Here is a 16,267-nt window from a genome sequence, read left to right on the forward strand (position 1 = left end):
GACCGGGAGATTAGCGTAGGCTTCAGGTTTGTAAATGGTTTTCCCTGAGGCTATCGCACCCTTGACCAACATCCACTCTTGTTGCTCGTCCCAGAAAACTGGGTTAAGAGGCCAATTAGAGAAAAAGCCCAATTAGCCTAATCGTCTGCTGAGTTAAAGAGCAGTGTGTGGAGGGGGATGAAAGAGTGACGGAGAATAGAAGGAATCAGGTAACAGGACTCATACTGGGAGACCCAGCATGCATTAGAGTGTTTGTTGACAACTATACTGCACCACTTAACACGAGACAAACTAAAATCACACAGAAAATGTAGAACCATGATTTATATAGGTGTACATGTATATATGCGTGTGTTTGTGTGTGTGTATATGTTTGTATATAGCTAAAATAAAATATACTGCACATTATTTTAGTTTTTACTATTATATTCAGCTTATTTGACAAAATAGTATAGAATTTTAATATTGGCTATTTATAGGTTGTCGTTCATGTGAAATTATCTGTATTGGCAGAATTTTAACATTGGTAAATTTCCGTCATTTGTGAGACGATGCTTCCCTGCCATTGGAAAGAGTTGATTACTGTTTGTTTGCTTTTTATATTTAAAAGTGTTTATGTTTTGCACGCACACATTAACGTTTTTGTTGGTTTACATTAGTGTATATGTTGGCTTTCCCGCCCTGAACTGTCTTCTTTTGTCTCTACAGCTCAGTCTGAGGTCGGACATGGGTCTGGCGAGCCCAGGGCCTGTCACCACCTCTGGGAAGTCACCCACTCCGTTCTACTCTTTTACTGGCTCCAATCCACGAAGACGCTCCCTTCAGGACTCGGCTTCACTGGGTCAGTGCATGTCTAATACCCTCAATGAAAAAGCATGACTAAAGCGTCATCATTATGTTTTTATAATAAACACTAACAGACAATAATGGAAATATAATTTCGTTATGCTGAATTTAAGAATTCCTCGATTTCTGCCACACCAATGCTCTCATATTTGTCTTTGTAAACCTGTAATCAAAGAGACATCTGACTGAGTGCCTCCTCATGCTTGTTTATTCTTTGCCCCCCTCAAATGTCTCAAAGTTGTTTTTGTATTCTCTCCACAGATCCTGTGCAAACAAAGAAAGTGCGCAAGCCCCCTCCTGGCCTGCCTACATCTGTGAGTACAGCATCATTTCATCTTCCTGCCATCGCTTTGCTTTAAAAATAGATGCTAGCGCACAAACAGACACCAACAGAGAGGCGTTTAATGAAAGCCGTTGGTACGGGGGCACATAAATTTTTGAATTTCATCTTATCAAAGTCGTCCTCTGACACGGTGGCAGCGTGTACCTGTGCGTATGTCAAGCGCATGTACACAGGAGGCCAAACCTGCCTCACAAATCAGCTCTGTTGTGTTTTTTACGAATCCACCATTTGGAGCACGACTAGTGTAGGTGCACGGTAACGATGGTTGATTGATTTGTGAGGCCGCCCCGTCAGCGCTCGCCTCCCTCTCCTCCCATCTCCTGCGGGAACTAGGGCTCAGGGACATGAGCTGTCATGCCGAATCCCCGCCACAGCTCTTTTGATGTTTAATTAGTCATTATGTAGCCAGAACAGGAGGACAGACAGAGATTAATAACGTGGAATTGGTGGTAAATTTCCATGGGCGATAATCCCGGTGGAGCACAGGCATTAGGATTCGGAGGAAGTGTGGAGCTCAGCTTGACTCCGCCTGTGACCCCCGTTCGCCCAACTCCCTCCCACCCTTTCTATATGCAAAAGTCGCACATTTGAACAGTCATTGTGGGAAAACGAAGGGCAGATAGTGAAAGCCTCCTTTTAGATTTGCCCTCAAACCACAGTGCTGGCTGCAATGAATGCGTCCCCAGATGCAGCGGCTTTAGCACAGAGATCCCCTCACGTTAATACAACAGGATTCGGATTCCTCTCGCAGAACAAAACGAGGCCTTTGAGGGCCGCGTGGCAGCAGGATTAGTCTTCATGAGCTCTCAATAATCGCACGCAACGCAGGCGAGAAATCAAGCGCGAGTCTTCCAATAAGAAGTCGCGTAACGCACTTTTGTCTTTAAATTTGTGTTTGAATTGTTGGTTGTCTGGAACAGAGTCACTCCAGTTGATACAAGACTCGGGAGTGAAATGGGGAGTGAGATACTTTTTGCTACTAATACCAGAGGGAAAAAACAAGGGAAGACAGAAAAAGATGGAGAGGTGGGGTGGTAAGGGGGTTGAGGAAAGATTGGTGGCCTCGTGAGGTACATCTCTTTGTTGTGTAAATGGACATAGGGCTTTTATTTGTCACTATTTAACACATGGCCGCAGGTGCACTTGTGTGACTCATAACTCGAAGCAGCTCAATTCAGCGCAGGGAAGAGCGACGGGAATATAGAACTCTGCTCTTGTAAGAAAAGGCTGGATTCACTTCTAAATCACACTCACAACAGATTAACTTGTATGTCAGTACCTTTGTATCTGAAAAAATTGAATATCACAAATATAATTTGTGAATATTCACGAATTTGCAGCTTTTCCATTTCATGTGTACAAGAGAACAAAATCGTCACTTTTTTGGGAATTGCCACAAAATAGAAATGTAAATTATAATTACTGTGGAAACCACTATGGCTGTTTAACTGAGGCCCAGACACCTGGTATTACAGTAAGTTGCATTTTGGCCTATTGAATCACAAGTGGATGACGCTAAGTAAAGGTGTAAACGGGGTCTGAAATGTTTTGAGCTTGTCCACTTTCAACCACTTCAAGAAGTAGTCGAAAAACGCATTTGACCAGCTTGCTATCGTAGTGTAGCTGTAAAAGGATGCCTTCTCTCCGACTTAATGCGTAAACATTATGGGAAGTGCGCTAGCCAGACTGGATTTAGACTTTGTTGGCTGAAGACCCAAATTTAGTTTGAAGACGAAAAACGTACCAAGCACAATGTTCTCTCACCATTCCTGATTTCTAACACTCACTCACAGCGTTTCGCTTGATCTTGCAGCTATCAGAGCAATAACGAAAGCTGATGCTTCGTGTTTTTCAATCGTCTCCGGTCATGTTCATATGTAAATTGCTCAAGCTTATTTTGTCCATTAGATCGAAAGATCTGAAAAGGCCCATATATTTACCCACCCTTAGGCCCTCCCCTCAAAGAAATCAGGACAGAAATGGGTTGAAAATAGACAAAAAAGATACATTAAAACACCAGATGTAAACAGGTGTCTCCCTCCTCTACTTGTGACCTGATCGACCAAAACGCATCTTAAAACCAGGTGTAAACAGACACTAAATGTAATGGATTTAGAGCACATAGAAAAATCCATTCATTTGATAGCATTCACAAACGCGCATGCTCATTAGAAAGTTTCATACTTGTCTAGTGCCTGCGTTGTTTCTCTCCAGAAGTTACAAGCGATAAAAACTCGTTTAAAACGAATCCCCTCACACAAGCACCTATGTTGTTGAATCTCCAGTGGTTTGTTATAGTTATTGTTCCGTTTGATCATTTTCTTTTTCGACTGTAAAACAATGGGGCAAGGCAGAGTTACAAAAATTACAGGCGGTTAAAAATATTGTAGATGCATGTGTACAATATGCGCACACTATTCTGATGATAAAATGTATGTCACATGCACTGTACACATACTCTGAAGTCTGTGTAACAACCAGAGTGTACTTTGGGCTTGAGAAAGACAGAGAATAGTGGATTTTTTTATCAGCCACTTGACTTGTGTTATGTAAATCTAGGCATTTAAACCCGCTTAGTGTAGTGCTTTTGGTGACAATAGTCATCATTGGTCGAGAGATGTTGAAGGGCTAGTCGTGAAACCAAAGTTGTAAATGTGGGCTCTGGTAGCCACAGCGGCACAGGTGCATCTGCAGAGCCACGTAGGGTTGCAGGGGCAGCTGTGTGTGTGTGTGTGTGTGTGTGTGTGTGTGTGTGTGTGTGTGTGTGTGTGTGTGTGTGTGTGTGTGTGTGTGTGTGTGCGCGCGGGCATGCAGTCTGCAGGGTACCTGTACAGTGGGCTTGCAGCTGCAGATGCCTCTGAAAGCTTTTGCTTGTGTAAGCAGACGAGTCCCACTAGAGGCTTGTAGAGCTGCTTGATAAACAAAATGAACACAATGCTTCCCATCAACAGACCCTCTGCAGGGAATACAACCCCCATCTCACCTAAAAATACTTTAACTATTTACCTCTTACCAGCTCATCTCTTTTTTTTAAAATGCAACACGACTGATGGATCGGCATAGTTTATGTATGGATTGTAAATATTTATGGAAAAACATCCGCTCCGTTTTAGAGCAGCGAGGGCATGCTTTACGACATAAAGCCCCAAAGAAGACATGGCAGCAGATTGAGGACGTACAAATATTTATAACCGTGTTTGATTTGTGTACTTGCTGGAAGCTGAGGGAACCTTGTTAACCCTTGAACTGCGGGAAATGGTTTAAAGAAAGATAGAGGATGTTTATTATACAGTCTTTAAACAGTTGGAGATTAGACATAAATAGGTCTGATTTTTTTTTTACTTAGAAAATGAGTTTAAATGGGTTTAAAATAAGATTTGGCCAAAAAAAACCATTGTGATTTATATAATAAAAATAATAACAATTGTTGATTATTATTACATACATTGCTATTGTAATAATAATATTTCACTGTAAAAAAAAAGCATTTATTAAAATGAATAATTTTTTTATTTTAATGCCCAGTGTTAGCAAATGGTTACCCCCAGTAAGCCTGGGACAGTAAGGTAAATTTCCACTGTGAACTCATGTTTACATTTGAAATGAGGTCTGTCTATATAATGAAATGCAACGAGAGCTCAGGGCTATCATTAAAACCTTTTCATTTATGGAGTCAGATGAAATAACGAGAAAATACATATGAGAAAATGTATTGCATTTAACCAAAAATACTTTGCCTCGAGAAAAGACAGTAACACGCAGAGACCTTCCGTGCTGGTCGGATGCCGGACTTTGGGCCGATCAAGTGCGAGTTTACAGTGTCTTAGAGTGGCTTGGTTCACAGTAAATGCTGATCCACACAAACTGCATCTGCTCTGAGTTTGGGTCGCTTATAACATGAATTTGAGAACGTGACATTTACAACACATTTCACTACATTGGTAATAATGAGAAAACATTTATAAGTTTTTTTAGAAGTCAACAGAGGAGAAGATTTAAGGTCTCCCTGCAGTTATCCACCGAAATAAAAGTTTCATGGTTTACATTAAAAAAATTAATAAATCGAGATGAACATTTTAGTATAGTCATTTTTTTTTATTGTGCACTGTTAACACCTTCTGAGAGCAGAGGGCCATTTGCCTGGAAGACACCCCCTTCTGTGTGCAAGATATTTCTAAACTCTTAAGAACTTTATTACCTTTTGGTTTACTTCTTTGAGAATGAGACATTTGTACCAGTCGCACTGAGACATTTAAAATGATACCAAACATGTATAAACTGTATGATGATTGTTCAGATTAAAACCATATTGATTCTGGTGTGTATTTGGGTGATCTCACCACGAGGGAGGGAGTGTGGGGGAGAGGGAAAGAGATGTAGATGAGAATGATTCTGAAGTGAGACTTGCATCTCGAATGGTGCACAAGAGGGGGTCCAAATGGTAATTTCCTTTGTTTTCTCAGAGAATAGCCCTCTCTTGCAGTTCTTCCAGTTTATCCAGGCTTACAACACTAAAAACACTGTTATCATGTGCTGTTTGCGTATCGATCACTGTAAAATGTGCAGCGTACATCAGTGTTATTTTAGTATCAATGAAGTACTATAATAGTTTTTCTTAATATATTGAATTAGATTATATTTTTATAAATTCTGTTTTCATTTTTATTTTAGCTCATTATTGTTGTGTTTTGTCATTTCTATTAGTTTGTCTTTTCAAAATGTGCCATGCAGTGTGTTGTCAAGAGGCCTGGGAGAAGTTTAGGAAGACTCAGTACAATGGAGTGGTTTTCAAAATGCCAGTTGTGGTTTATTTTAGAAGCTGTATTTCACAAGGTGCAGTCCACATAAAGTACAAACAACAACAACAAAGAAACAAAAAAACAAAACAAAAAAACTTAATGCAACATATACTGGTGCTAAAAACAAAAGAAAAAATGTTGTGAGTAGCAAAACTGGCACTAAACAATGCCTAGTAGCACATCCACAAAAATATCAGCATGTCTCACCTCAGACATGTTCAAGCGTTTGCACAGTATCTATACACAGGATGCAACATTTCTCCCCAAAAATTCTCAGACAATGGTTTAATTTAAATATACAAGTTTCCCGCCAAACACTAGTGGGACGAACCATTGTCACGGGGTGGAACCTTTCCTCGTAATACTCATCACTGAATTCCACAGCAAAACATCGGCACCTAAATAATATAACTAATGTTCAAGAACTCATTTCTGCCATGCAATAATCATAATACAAACATACATAACATACAACCACAAACATTTTATACACCTAATAGCACTCATGTCTCTCTCTGTCTTGGAAAATGGTAGGTTCTGGCTATGCCCACTACCAGAACCCACCTCCAAAACACTGGCTCAGACAGGTAAGATCTAACATGTGCTATAATATGCAAACTTACACAATAAAGAAATCATTTAAAACAACAGTCAAAACATTAACACGTTGAACACTTGATGTTGATATTGTCCATCCACATATACTTTGTCAACATACAATACAAATAAAATTCAAAATAGCACTAGGCTGGCACTCTAGTGATGATGTCATTGACCTGATTCATCATCGCAAAATGTCTATATAATTTTTAGTTTTACTTGAATAAAATAAAAATTAGAAATTTTGTTGAAACAAAATAAGGTTATTTCATTAATGTTTATTTTATTTCAAGTAATACAATTATTTTTTTATTGTTTTGCTAATAATAATTAATAATTAATTGTTCAACCCGTTGACATCATGTGAGTTCGATTCTTACCAGTTTTACCACATGATGCCTGGTTAACTAGTTGTTTTATTGGCTGCTGGTGTTTTCAGGCATCTCTGCTCGCAGATGAAGGTGGGCTGCTCGGCTCGTAGCTTAGAGCGTGGCAGACGCGTGTTCTGCATGTGCGTTTGATGCAGCAGAGCAGCGATGCTTTCAGGCAGCTGTGTGGGCACCTGCTGAAGGACCCCAGCCCTCCTGACAGCCGTTCTTGTACTGAGGGAGAAAAAGAGTCAAGAGGCGGATGGACGGCCCCATGACTTTGGGCGAGTAACTACATCTTGTGGGAGATTTATACTTGGCTGAGAGCCTGAAGCTGCAGCCTATGTGTGTAAATAGCCAGGCTTTTTTTAAACACCCTTGTCACAGGCACGACTGTTTGATGTGACAATGGCTGCACCGGGGCGCCGATGTTCGCCCCAGAAGAGATGATCGGAGGAGAGAGAGAGAGAGAGAGAGAGAGAGAGAGAGAGAGGCAAGAAGAGAAAGCAGCAGGGAGCATTCGCCTTCCTTCGGGGCGTTTTGCATGCGAGAACACTGGCTGTGAATAACAAAAAAGATTGTCATTTGCTCTTGACAGATCGCTCAGGCACCCTCGCTCGGGCAGAAGTTGCACTTAGCGAGGAAACGAGCACCAGGACAGAAGTGAGAAGAAGGTTATGATCCACTGTGGCGACAAGGACACTAGACTAGCGCCCAAAGCTTGGAGGATGTCATCTTGACTAGAGCTTCCCAATTCAGAAGATGCATCGTGCATTTTTGACTAGACAGCCATCTACAGGCCATGCAAGCTAAAGCAGGTCACCGATGCCACAGTGAGCTTTTAGTTTGTGGTTCTTCTGGGTTGTTTCCATCTCCTTTTTTTCCCTACTCTCTTTGAACCCCCTGCCTCTAATGCAAGGTCACAACCTGGCAGTGAAGACCCTGTGTAGTTGGACATGCCTCGGGATAAAAGGCCCACTAAAGCCTGGTAAAGAATAACAGTACAGTTTGATGTAGGGCTTTCATGTGGCCACTGCTCTTTGTTCTGGGGAAAATCTCTGTTCTCTTTTTCTTTTGTGTTTCGTCAGCGCTTGGTTTTTATGGTCTCACGTCTCTGTTTTAAAGAAAATATTCTACAGCTAGAGGATGATTAAAAGATCTATTTGGTTTGATATCTCTGAGCTTACAGTCTTGTGCTCTCATTCTGGGTCATTCTGTGTTCTCCCATGACCCACACAATCAGACGCTATCCTGTAACCTGTGGCTTTTAATAGCTCTCTTGATCTTCAGACATTCTACTTCCTCCCAAACTTATCTTATGTTTAGGCTCATTATGTCCCACTTGTAACCATGTGGCTGTCTGAGGTTTGTCCTCTAGGTCATCAGGTCATAATCCTGCCACCAGAGGGCAGTGCACTGGGTCAGTGCGTGTGTGTGTGTGTGTGTGTGTGTGTGTGTGTGTGTGTGTGTGTGTGTGTGTGTGTGTGTGTGTGTGTGTGTGTGTGTGTGTGTGTGTGTGTGTGTGTGTGTGTGTGTGTGTGTGTTTAGTAAGATGTACTTTAGGAATCTGAAAACTCTCTCTTTAGGTACTCAGATATCAATAAATATTTCTAAAAAATAAAATGGTTTTTAACAATAAAAATCCCAAATAATTATCTTATAGAAGATTGTGTTTGGAGAAGGGTTTTCACGATAACTATATTTGAGTAGTGAAATTTCACAATAACAATTTCACAATTTCAGTACCACACCAAAAACGAATATGCTATTGAACACGCTCTTTTATCTTAAAAATTAAAAAACTAATGATTCTTTGGCATGTAGCATTTAGTTATTTTGCAAATTATTATCCAGGGAAGCCTTTAATAAAAAGCTTTTAATAAAATGATGAACAAAGAAATTATATTTGATTATTTGATTAGATTATTATTTGATTGATCATTTTAAAAAAATATGTTTGATAATTAAATGTTTGATTATTAATGACAGCATCAGTTCAAAAGGGTGCATTTGCACTGCATGTTTAGCACAGATATTTGTATTTTATTTTATTGTTTTATACATTAACATATATTGCATTTACGGCATACCTCATAAATACATACAGTTTTATATTTTGCTATCATTACCTTAATTTTAGTATCGACTTTTGTCAAAATTGGTCATAATTGTAGTCATATAAATAAACAGTAGTTGTCTACAGTATGTCATTTAAATAGGTTAGTAAACGTGTGTGTGTCTGAAAGGATATGAGCTCATCAGATAAGTGATTAGATGCATGCTCCTGGTTTGTGTCTGATGCTGAACAGAGACGTGCCCACCTCTTTATCAGTTTAGGACGAGGGAACGAGTCTCTTTATCTGTTTAGGACGAGGGAACGAGTCTCTTTATCTGTTTAGGCTGGTGAAAGTTTCCTCAGACTTCAGAGCCTTTAAACATGAAGAGCACAAACAGCAGATACATGTGTGCCTTTCAACTACAGTTAGAGTGCAAGAACACAACAAAGGAATATGTTCGACGCCCATCCAGATTTAAGATATCCTTAAATAGATTTTGTTTTTATTTTGCATGAATGCACATCCTACAGCCGTGGTCCCTTTAAGAGCGTGCTCTTTCAACAGTCAGAGCTGATTATCTTAAGATGTGATGTGTAAAGCACAGCTTATCTGAGCTTGATTTACCTGGGTGGAATGAAGCCGGCACGTGAGCCCCAGACACGCTGGTTGTAGGTCAGTAGAGAGCAGATGTCACATGTAGAGAAGATGTACACTGTGGGCTGTGGCTGTTGGTGCAAGCCAGGTAAGTGGGTGAGCCGCTTTTGTTGTCGATTGATGTCACGTACATCGTAATTGGATGAAGACCTGTTGCTCAACTAGTGCATTGGCCCAGACATGCAAAAAGGCTTCTAAACCTGAATCTCTCTCCTGAACCTTGATGAAAAGGCCCTGGTGGATTTATCGTGTCTGGAGGAGATGCTCGCTAAATACTGGTGTTATTCTATATATAATGTTTATGCCGGGGTTTTTTTCCTGTGTTTTGTCTAGGCGCTATCCTCAGGCAGGGAAACATTAATCATTACAAGCACATAACAGAATATGCTTATAAGCCCACAAGAGCCATGGAGAGATATTTTCCTGCTAATGTGTTGTGATGAATGGCCTTATAGAAACACAAAGATGTTAAATTAGCTTGTATGGGTTGAGATGAGCTTTCTGCATGTTTCTAATTTGCAGGCGTGGGATGTGTGTGGGGATGTTGATGTGGAAGTGTTTACAGATTGATTAGTGGGACAAGCTGTCTGCAGCACCTATTAAATTTAAACTCCGTAATCCCACACAATCAGTGCAGGTGAATCCCAGACCTCCTGCGTCTACGGTGTGTTGAAGAACTGGGTTGGCTCAACAATGTCCCAACCAGGTGCGACTCGACAGTTCAGTGTAATACATTTAGTTTCCAGCAGTAAGTTTCATGCCTTTACTAAAAGAAACATACTGCAGAAATATTCTTAAGTGTGCTTCATCAGTATTTTTGTATTATTTTCAAGTGAAAATTTTTAAATACATACACTACTGTTTGGGGTTAGTACAATTTTTTTTCTGAAAGAAATTAATACTTTACAAAGCATGGATGCATAAAATTGGTCTAAAGTGACAGTAAAGACATTTACATTGTATTGTGGTTTCAATATTAAACTGCACAACTGTTTTCAACATGATAATAATAAGAAATGTTTCTTGAGCAGCAAATCATCATATTACAATGATTTCTGAAGGATCCTGTGACACTGAAGACTGGAGTAAAGATGCTGAAAATTCATCTTTGCCATCATAGGAATAAATTACATTTTAAAATATATTAAAATAGAAAACAGTTATTTTAAATTGTAACTATTTTACAGGTTTACTGTTTATACTGTATTATTGATAGTGTTTATCTTGAATCAATTTTATTTTTCTAAATGCATTGGCAAGAAGATTTTTTGTTTTTAATAAATAAACGTAAAAATAATGAAAATGTTTATATATATATACATATATATAAACATTTTCACTATTTTTACATATATATATATATATATATATATATATATATATATATATATATATATACTGAAATAAGGCAAAGACATCCTGTTGCGCTTCTGGCTGGTTAAGGCAAAAGTCGCTTTGCCTTAGTAACTATATGTAACCAACCATGTTCAAGTAAATGTCCAACGAAACTCACCCGTGATTGGTTATATTCACAGTGGTGATGATCATAAAGAAGTTATGTGTGGCAGCTGTGTGGAAATCTTGCTAGAACAAAGCAAACATGCGTTGTGAACTCTCCGGACATGTGGCCATAATTTGTGATTTAATTTCTGTCCCTTTTCATTTGTCTCTTCCATTATTTTTTCCGTGATCTTTTCCTCCCAGCAGTGTATTCTTTATCTGGATTTGTTTTATGGGTCCTTCAAGCATTCCTCCATCATGGCCATCTCCCTCCTAAAGAATCGAATTGAAACGGCTCCAGGTTTAAAGTGGTACCAGCCTGTCGATCTCAACCACCTTGGACACATTTAAAAGAGTCTCACTCAGAGAAGAAAAGAGAATAAATAATAATAGAATTAGAGGGGAAAGCATAATAAAGTATCGTTTTTTGGGAAGGCTTTCATCTTTCCATAACAATAATGTCCGAGGGAAGATGGTGTTTGGACTGGGAAGCCTGCAGTGACAGACATGAAAGGGCCCGTAGTTGAGTGGGCGGGAGTGGGCTTTAAAGAGACCGATGCCACTACAGGTCAGCGTGTTCACAGCACGTGGACGACCTTGACCTCCCCGTCTATTTTTGCACCCCCGTCCATTCATTCTCAATGACTGTGTCCAGCCTTTTGCTTTTGCCTCTCTTCCACTTCCACCCTTCCTTCCCCTCATTTTCTTCTTCCACCCCCAGTGCGCCTGTGATTGGTGTTGTTTACCCTACCACCCCCTTGGTCTTTGGGAAAGAGGCCCAGGAAGGGGAGCGCTGGGTACAATGCGAGCGAGTGGAGGGGACGTCTGAGGAAATGGAGCGTCATTGCTCTCGGGTCTTGACGTCAGGATCGGCCCCTCTGCAGCTGTTGGATATGTTCAACAGCTCTCTGTGTTTGCTGTCATGCCACTGTGGGGGACTATTAAAACAACAGCCACAGGTCGCAACTTTCAGCACCAGACTTGTTTAAGGGCAAACAAGTGCGTGGCGTGAAACTCAAAAGCATACATTAATATCAGTTTATAATATATTATGTTGAATGAGATAAAACTTACTGTTGAAAAGTATGGTGTCGTTAAGATTTATTTTTGTTTTTGAAAGTCACATTATGCTCCAATGCTGCATTTATTTGATTGAAAAAACAGTAATATTCTGAAATATTATCTGTTATCTACTTTAATACATTTTCAAATGTCATTTATTCCTGTGATGGCAAAACTGCATTTCTTATTATTATCAAAGTAGAAAACAGTTGTGCTGTTAATATATGTGGAAACCGTTATACATTTTTTCAGGACTGTCACTTTTTATGTTATTAAGTATTTATATATATATATATATATATATATATATATATATATATATATATATATATATACATATAAATTGTATATATATATAATATTATATTAAACCGTTATCCCTAAAATGTCTTTTTTTCATTTACAAGATTATTGATGTAGTGTGGAAATCCTCTCCATATCCTCAATCTAACCCCTCCATAAAATAAAAACAATAATCACTAAACAAAAGATTAATCAGCTAGGGATTTAGAACAGTGTGTGTTTCTGTTTCTGTGTTTGTGTGCACCTCTAAAGTGTATGAGTTTAGTTTTTTTTTGTTTCACTCTCTGTAAAAGAACAGACAAGAATCAACAGGTAAAAGAACATAACAAGTCATTTCAGTGTTTTGCTCGGCCCTTATTCGCACGAAAAATCCACCATTCTAATTTCCTTTCTGTCTCTTTTTTTAAAGTACAAGTCAATCCACTTACTCATTTGTTTTCTGGCCCTCCCTCGCTCTTTATCCTCCATCTCCCCCTCCTCTCTCAGCCTCAGCACTTATGAGGCTTTAGGGGAGCTGAGCTCTGGGTATTGGTCCGTCGTCGGCCTCCTCCTCCTCTTCCCATAAGCCCTCCCCCCTCGCTGCTGGCTGAGTTGGTACGGTCCTGCTTTGCATAAGTTGTCTGTGAGTAGATCCATGTGTAGGGGGCCAGCACTGAAGGAATTAGTCCCTTGTGCAGCGAGTGGATGTATGTGCACTGAGCGGGTTGGTGAAAAGAGATCCTCTGTATCTGGCTCCACGTCTTTCCCAGCATCTCTGAGGCTTTTATCATGTATTGCGCCTACCCCGTGCCTGGAATGGGCAGCATGTATTACTACAACGGAAAATCGGTGAGTGCCTTCTCTCCCTAGAGGAAATGTGTGTAAGTAAACATGTTTTTCATGTGCACGGTGGGCTGTCGGGTTTAATGGAGTTGGTGAGCAGTGTCAGTTCAGTGTGTTGAAACTGTGTTGAGGGTCTCGTTGCTCTCGGCTTTGCCCGTGTATGTATGTGTGTGTGTGTGTGTGTGTGTGACTGCTGACTGTGTTTCCATTACCTCAGTCTGAGCTAGGTCAACATTTACTTTCATTTGTTGTTTAAGAAGTGCGAGTTGTTACCCTGATTTTAACTGCTGTAGAGAGTTTCAAAATTGACTGAGCATTTGAAATATAAATGTTTTAGAGACAAACTGTCACATCTGCAAGTCTCTATTTTCTTGATAAAAAGGCACTTATTTTGGAAGATTATTTGATGTTGGCAAGTTGTGTGTGACTGATGCTCTCATCCGTCCGCTTTGCTGAGCGCTGAGACGGGCTCACAATGATAACAAGTGGGAGTCTGGGAGTGATTAAGGAAGAGAGTCTGTCTGTTGAGGTTTGACTTTCCTGTTTGCAGATTGAGCTCAGAGCAGCAGCATCGCTGTTCCTCCATCTGTTTTTAATCAGCCAGGCATTCTTCTCAATACAGGAATCCTGATGGGACTCTTGAATCTCTCCACCACAGGCCCTTTGATTTCTGTGTGCCTCTCACGATGCCTGTTTGCCTGTCTGCGTGTGGCTGTCCGTGTGAACGCTCGTGTGCATGTGTGCTGAACGTTTGTCAGGTGCTTGATGATTGGATTGGTGGTACGGGCTCATGAGACAGAGGAGGTAGCGACTCGAACCTGCACTTGTGCCTCATGAGTGGCCGTTTAGGTTTACCTGAATAGTTTCTGAAAAGATAGAGAAACCTGATTAAACTTCCCTTTGTGAATGACCTGATAGGTAAAAATGATTCATATAATTAGAAAAACTACATCAATTATCACTAACTGTGAATGTGAACGAGAAAGAAGAGATGTTACTCTCGAACCTGCACTTGTTCCTCACGACTGGCTTTCCTTAAATGGTTTCTGAAAAGATGGCAAAATCTGATAAAACTTACCTTTAGGAATGACCTCCCAAGAAAAAGAATTAGAAGACTTATATATATAAAAAAAGACAATTATATAATTTCTAAGAAAGTCTGGTATGACCTTGCTTAGCTAGATAACACGATATGTGGGTGGGTTTAGTTATAGTTTATAGGACATAGTTTGGGGACAAATTTAATATAATATTTGTTTAAATATTATTGTATTTATAATGATAATAATTATTATTATCATTATATAATAATTAAGTATGTCCTCATGTACAGTAGATGGACCAAGTAAACATGAGTTGTTGGGTGGGGGGGAGGGGTTGGGGAGGGGGAGGGGGTTAGAATGTTCCGCCTAGTTCCTTAAAAGTGAGTCGCTGCTCCCCAGACAATACAAAGTAGAGAGGAAAAGTTTCCAGTAGATTTCCCTGATGTCTTTCTCTCTCTGTCTGTGTGGGGCTCTGGAGATTTCTCCATCTGTTTGCTGAATTTAAGAATGATCCATTACCCGCTTCATAAGAGCTTGCTTATTAAATTTCTATGTTGTTCTCATTATTCATGCAGCTTTTCACAAGGGCGGCAGCAATCGTGTTTGCACAACTTTCTTAAATTTCCAATCTTGTTTCTGGGGACAAAGTGAGACCCCAGCTTGTGTTTTCACTTCTTTTGAGGTCATCTGACAGAGTCCAGAGTTAGCTTTCCTCGTAGGCCATTATGACAGATCTCTTTGTTCCTGCACCACAAAGCTCACTTTGATCTTTTTATATTAAGTATTTCCAGCCTTGTAATGCAGGCTGGGAGGAAAGAGAAAATGAGGAGCATGTGGCTCACTCGGGTCAGAGTTGAGCTTTATGATCCAAAGCAGTGGGTAAATGCCCAATAAACCCTTCCTTGTGTTGCTTTATTTATATCTTGGCACACAGATATCATTTATTTATTAAATGTCAGATGCTGTGAGCATCAACAAAGATAAAAGTCACATTGATTTGTTTGAATGTCAGGCTGGTACCAATAATTTTATGGCCGGGCCCTGGGGGGGCAAGCGGCCTCCCCGGCTTTGATTGGGTCAGTTTATGACGTGTGAAGTATTTTATTTCCTCTCTGCTGTTCTCGCTTTAATTCACGTATTTCTAAGTGTTTGTCTAAGCTGGTAGCTTTTCCTTTAAGATTTATAGGTCCTTCTGCAGAAAAATAGTGCTTGGAGCTCTTTTTTTCAGATACATACTCTGCCTTTTTGAAGGTTTTGTTCTGGTTGAAAGTTTGCATAATGAGTCAGCAACCGTCTGTAGTTGTTCAAAGCAGACCATCGTGTTGTTTTTCTCCTCTCGAAAGGCTTCCACCTGTATCTGTAAGGAACAAAATGCTTTTAAGTTACAAACTTTTACCGTCTGCTCTTTGTAGACAGACTTGGCTTTAAAAGTCAAAACGTGTCCCTTCAGGACAGAGCTGCTGTGTTCAATAGGGGCTCATTGTGCGCGAGTGGCGTGCCTTTTCGCCTTGATAAGTGTGTTAGATGGGAGTTGAAAAGAAAGGCCCTCGGGCTGCGATCCGACTCCAAACAAGTGACATGCAGAGGCAGGATATTTTCTTGTCACTCGCGGTCCTCTGCTCTGAACCCGTCCTTGTGGGTTATTCTGTTGTTCTGCCTTTTTTTCCTCCCTCTATAATCATTTCTCTCTCTCTCTCTCTCTCTCTCTCTCTCTCTCTCTCTCTCTCTCTCTCTCTCTCTCTCTCTCTCTCTCTCTATTCCCTGCCTCTCTCGCTGTTGTCATTGGGCTTATCCATATGTTGACAGTTTAGTGTTTTTTTCCGTGTGTTGTTGTGATGGATGTGGTTTTCAGATCAAAGGAAGGTGTGAC

The 16,267-nt window shown here is 40.1% G+C and overlaps 1 protein-coding gene across 10 annotated transcripts in view; it reads left to right on the forward strand.

Moving 5' to 3' along the window:
- tcf12 (transcription factor 12) overlaps nucleotides 1-16,267 on the forward strand; it is a 114,628-nt gene that overhangs the window by 73,180 nt on the left and 25,181 nt on the right. For 7 of the 10 annotated variants that reach the window (XM_077229450.1, XM_077229449.1, XM_077229447.1 and 4 more), the window contains 2 exons: nucleotides 709-841; nucleotides 1,108-1,160. In XM_077229450.1, coding sequence (XP_077085565.1) covers nucleotides 709-841; nucleotides 1,108-1,160 — 186 coding nt within the window. Of the gene's footprint in view, nucleotides 1-708; nucleotides 842-1,107; nucleotides 1,161-13,120; nucleotides 13,361-16,267 lie in introns of those variants that run through there. The other 3 variants (XM_077229456.1, XM_077229455.1, XM_077229454.1) reach the window with 2 other exon arrangements.

Source organism: Siphateles boraxobius, unplaced genomic scaffold, assembly GCF_051911475.1.
Source record: "Siphateles boraxobius isolate OS27281-9 unplaced genomic scaffold, OSU_SipBor_1 130, whole genome shotgun sequence".
Taxonomy (NCBI): Eukaryota; Metazoa; Chordata; class Actinopteri; order Cypriniformes; family Leuciscidae; genus Siphateles; species Siphateles boraxobius.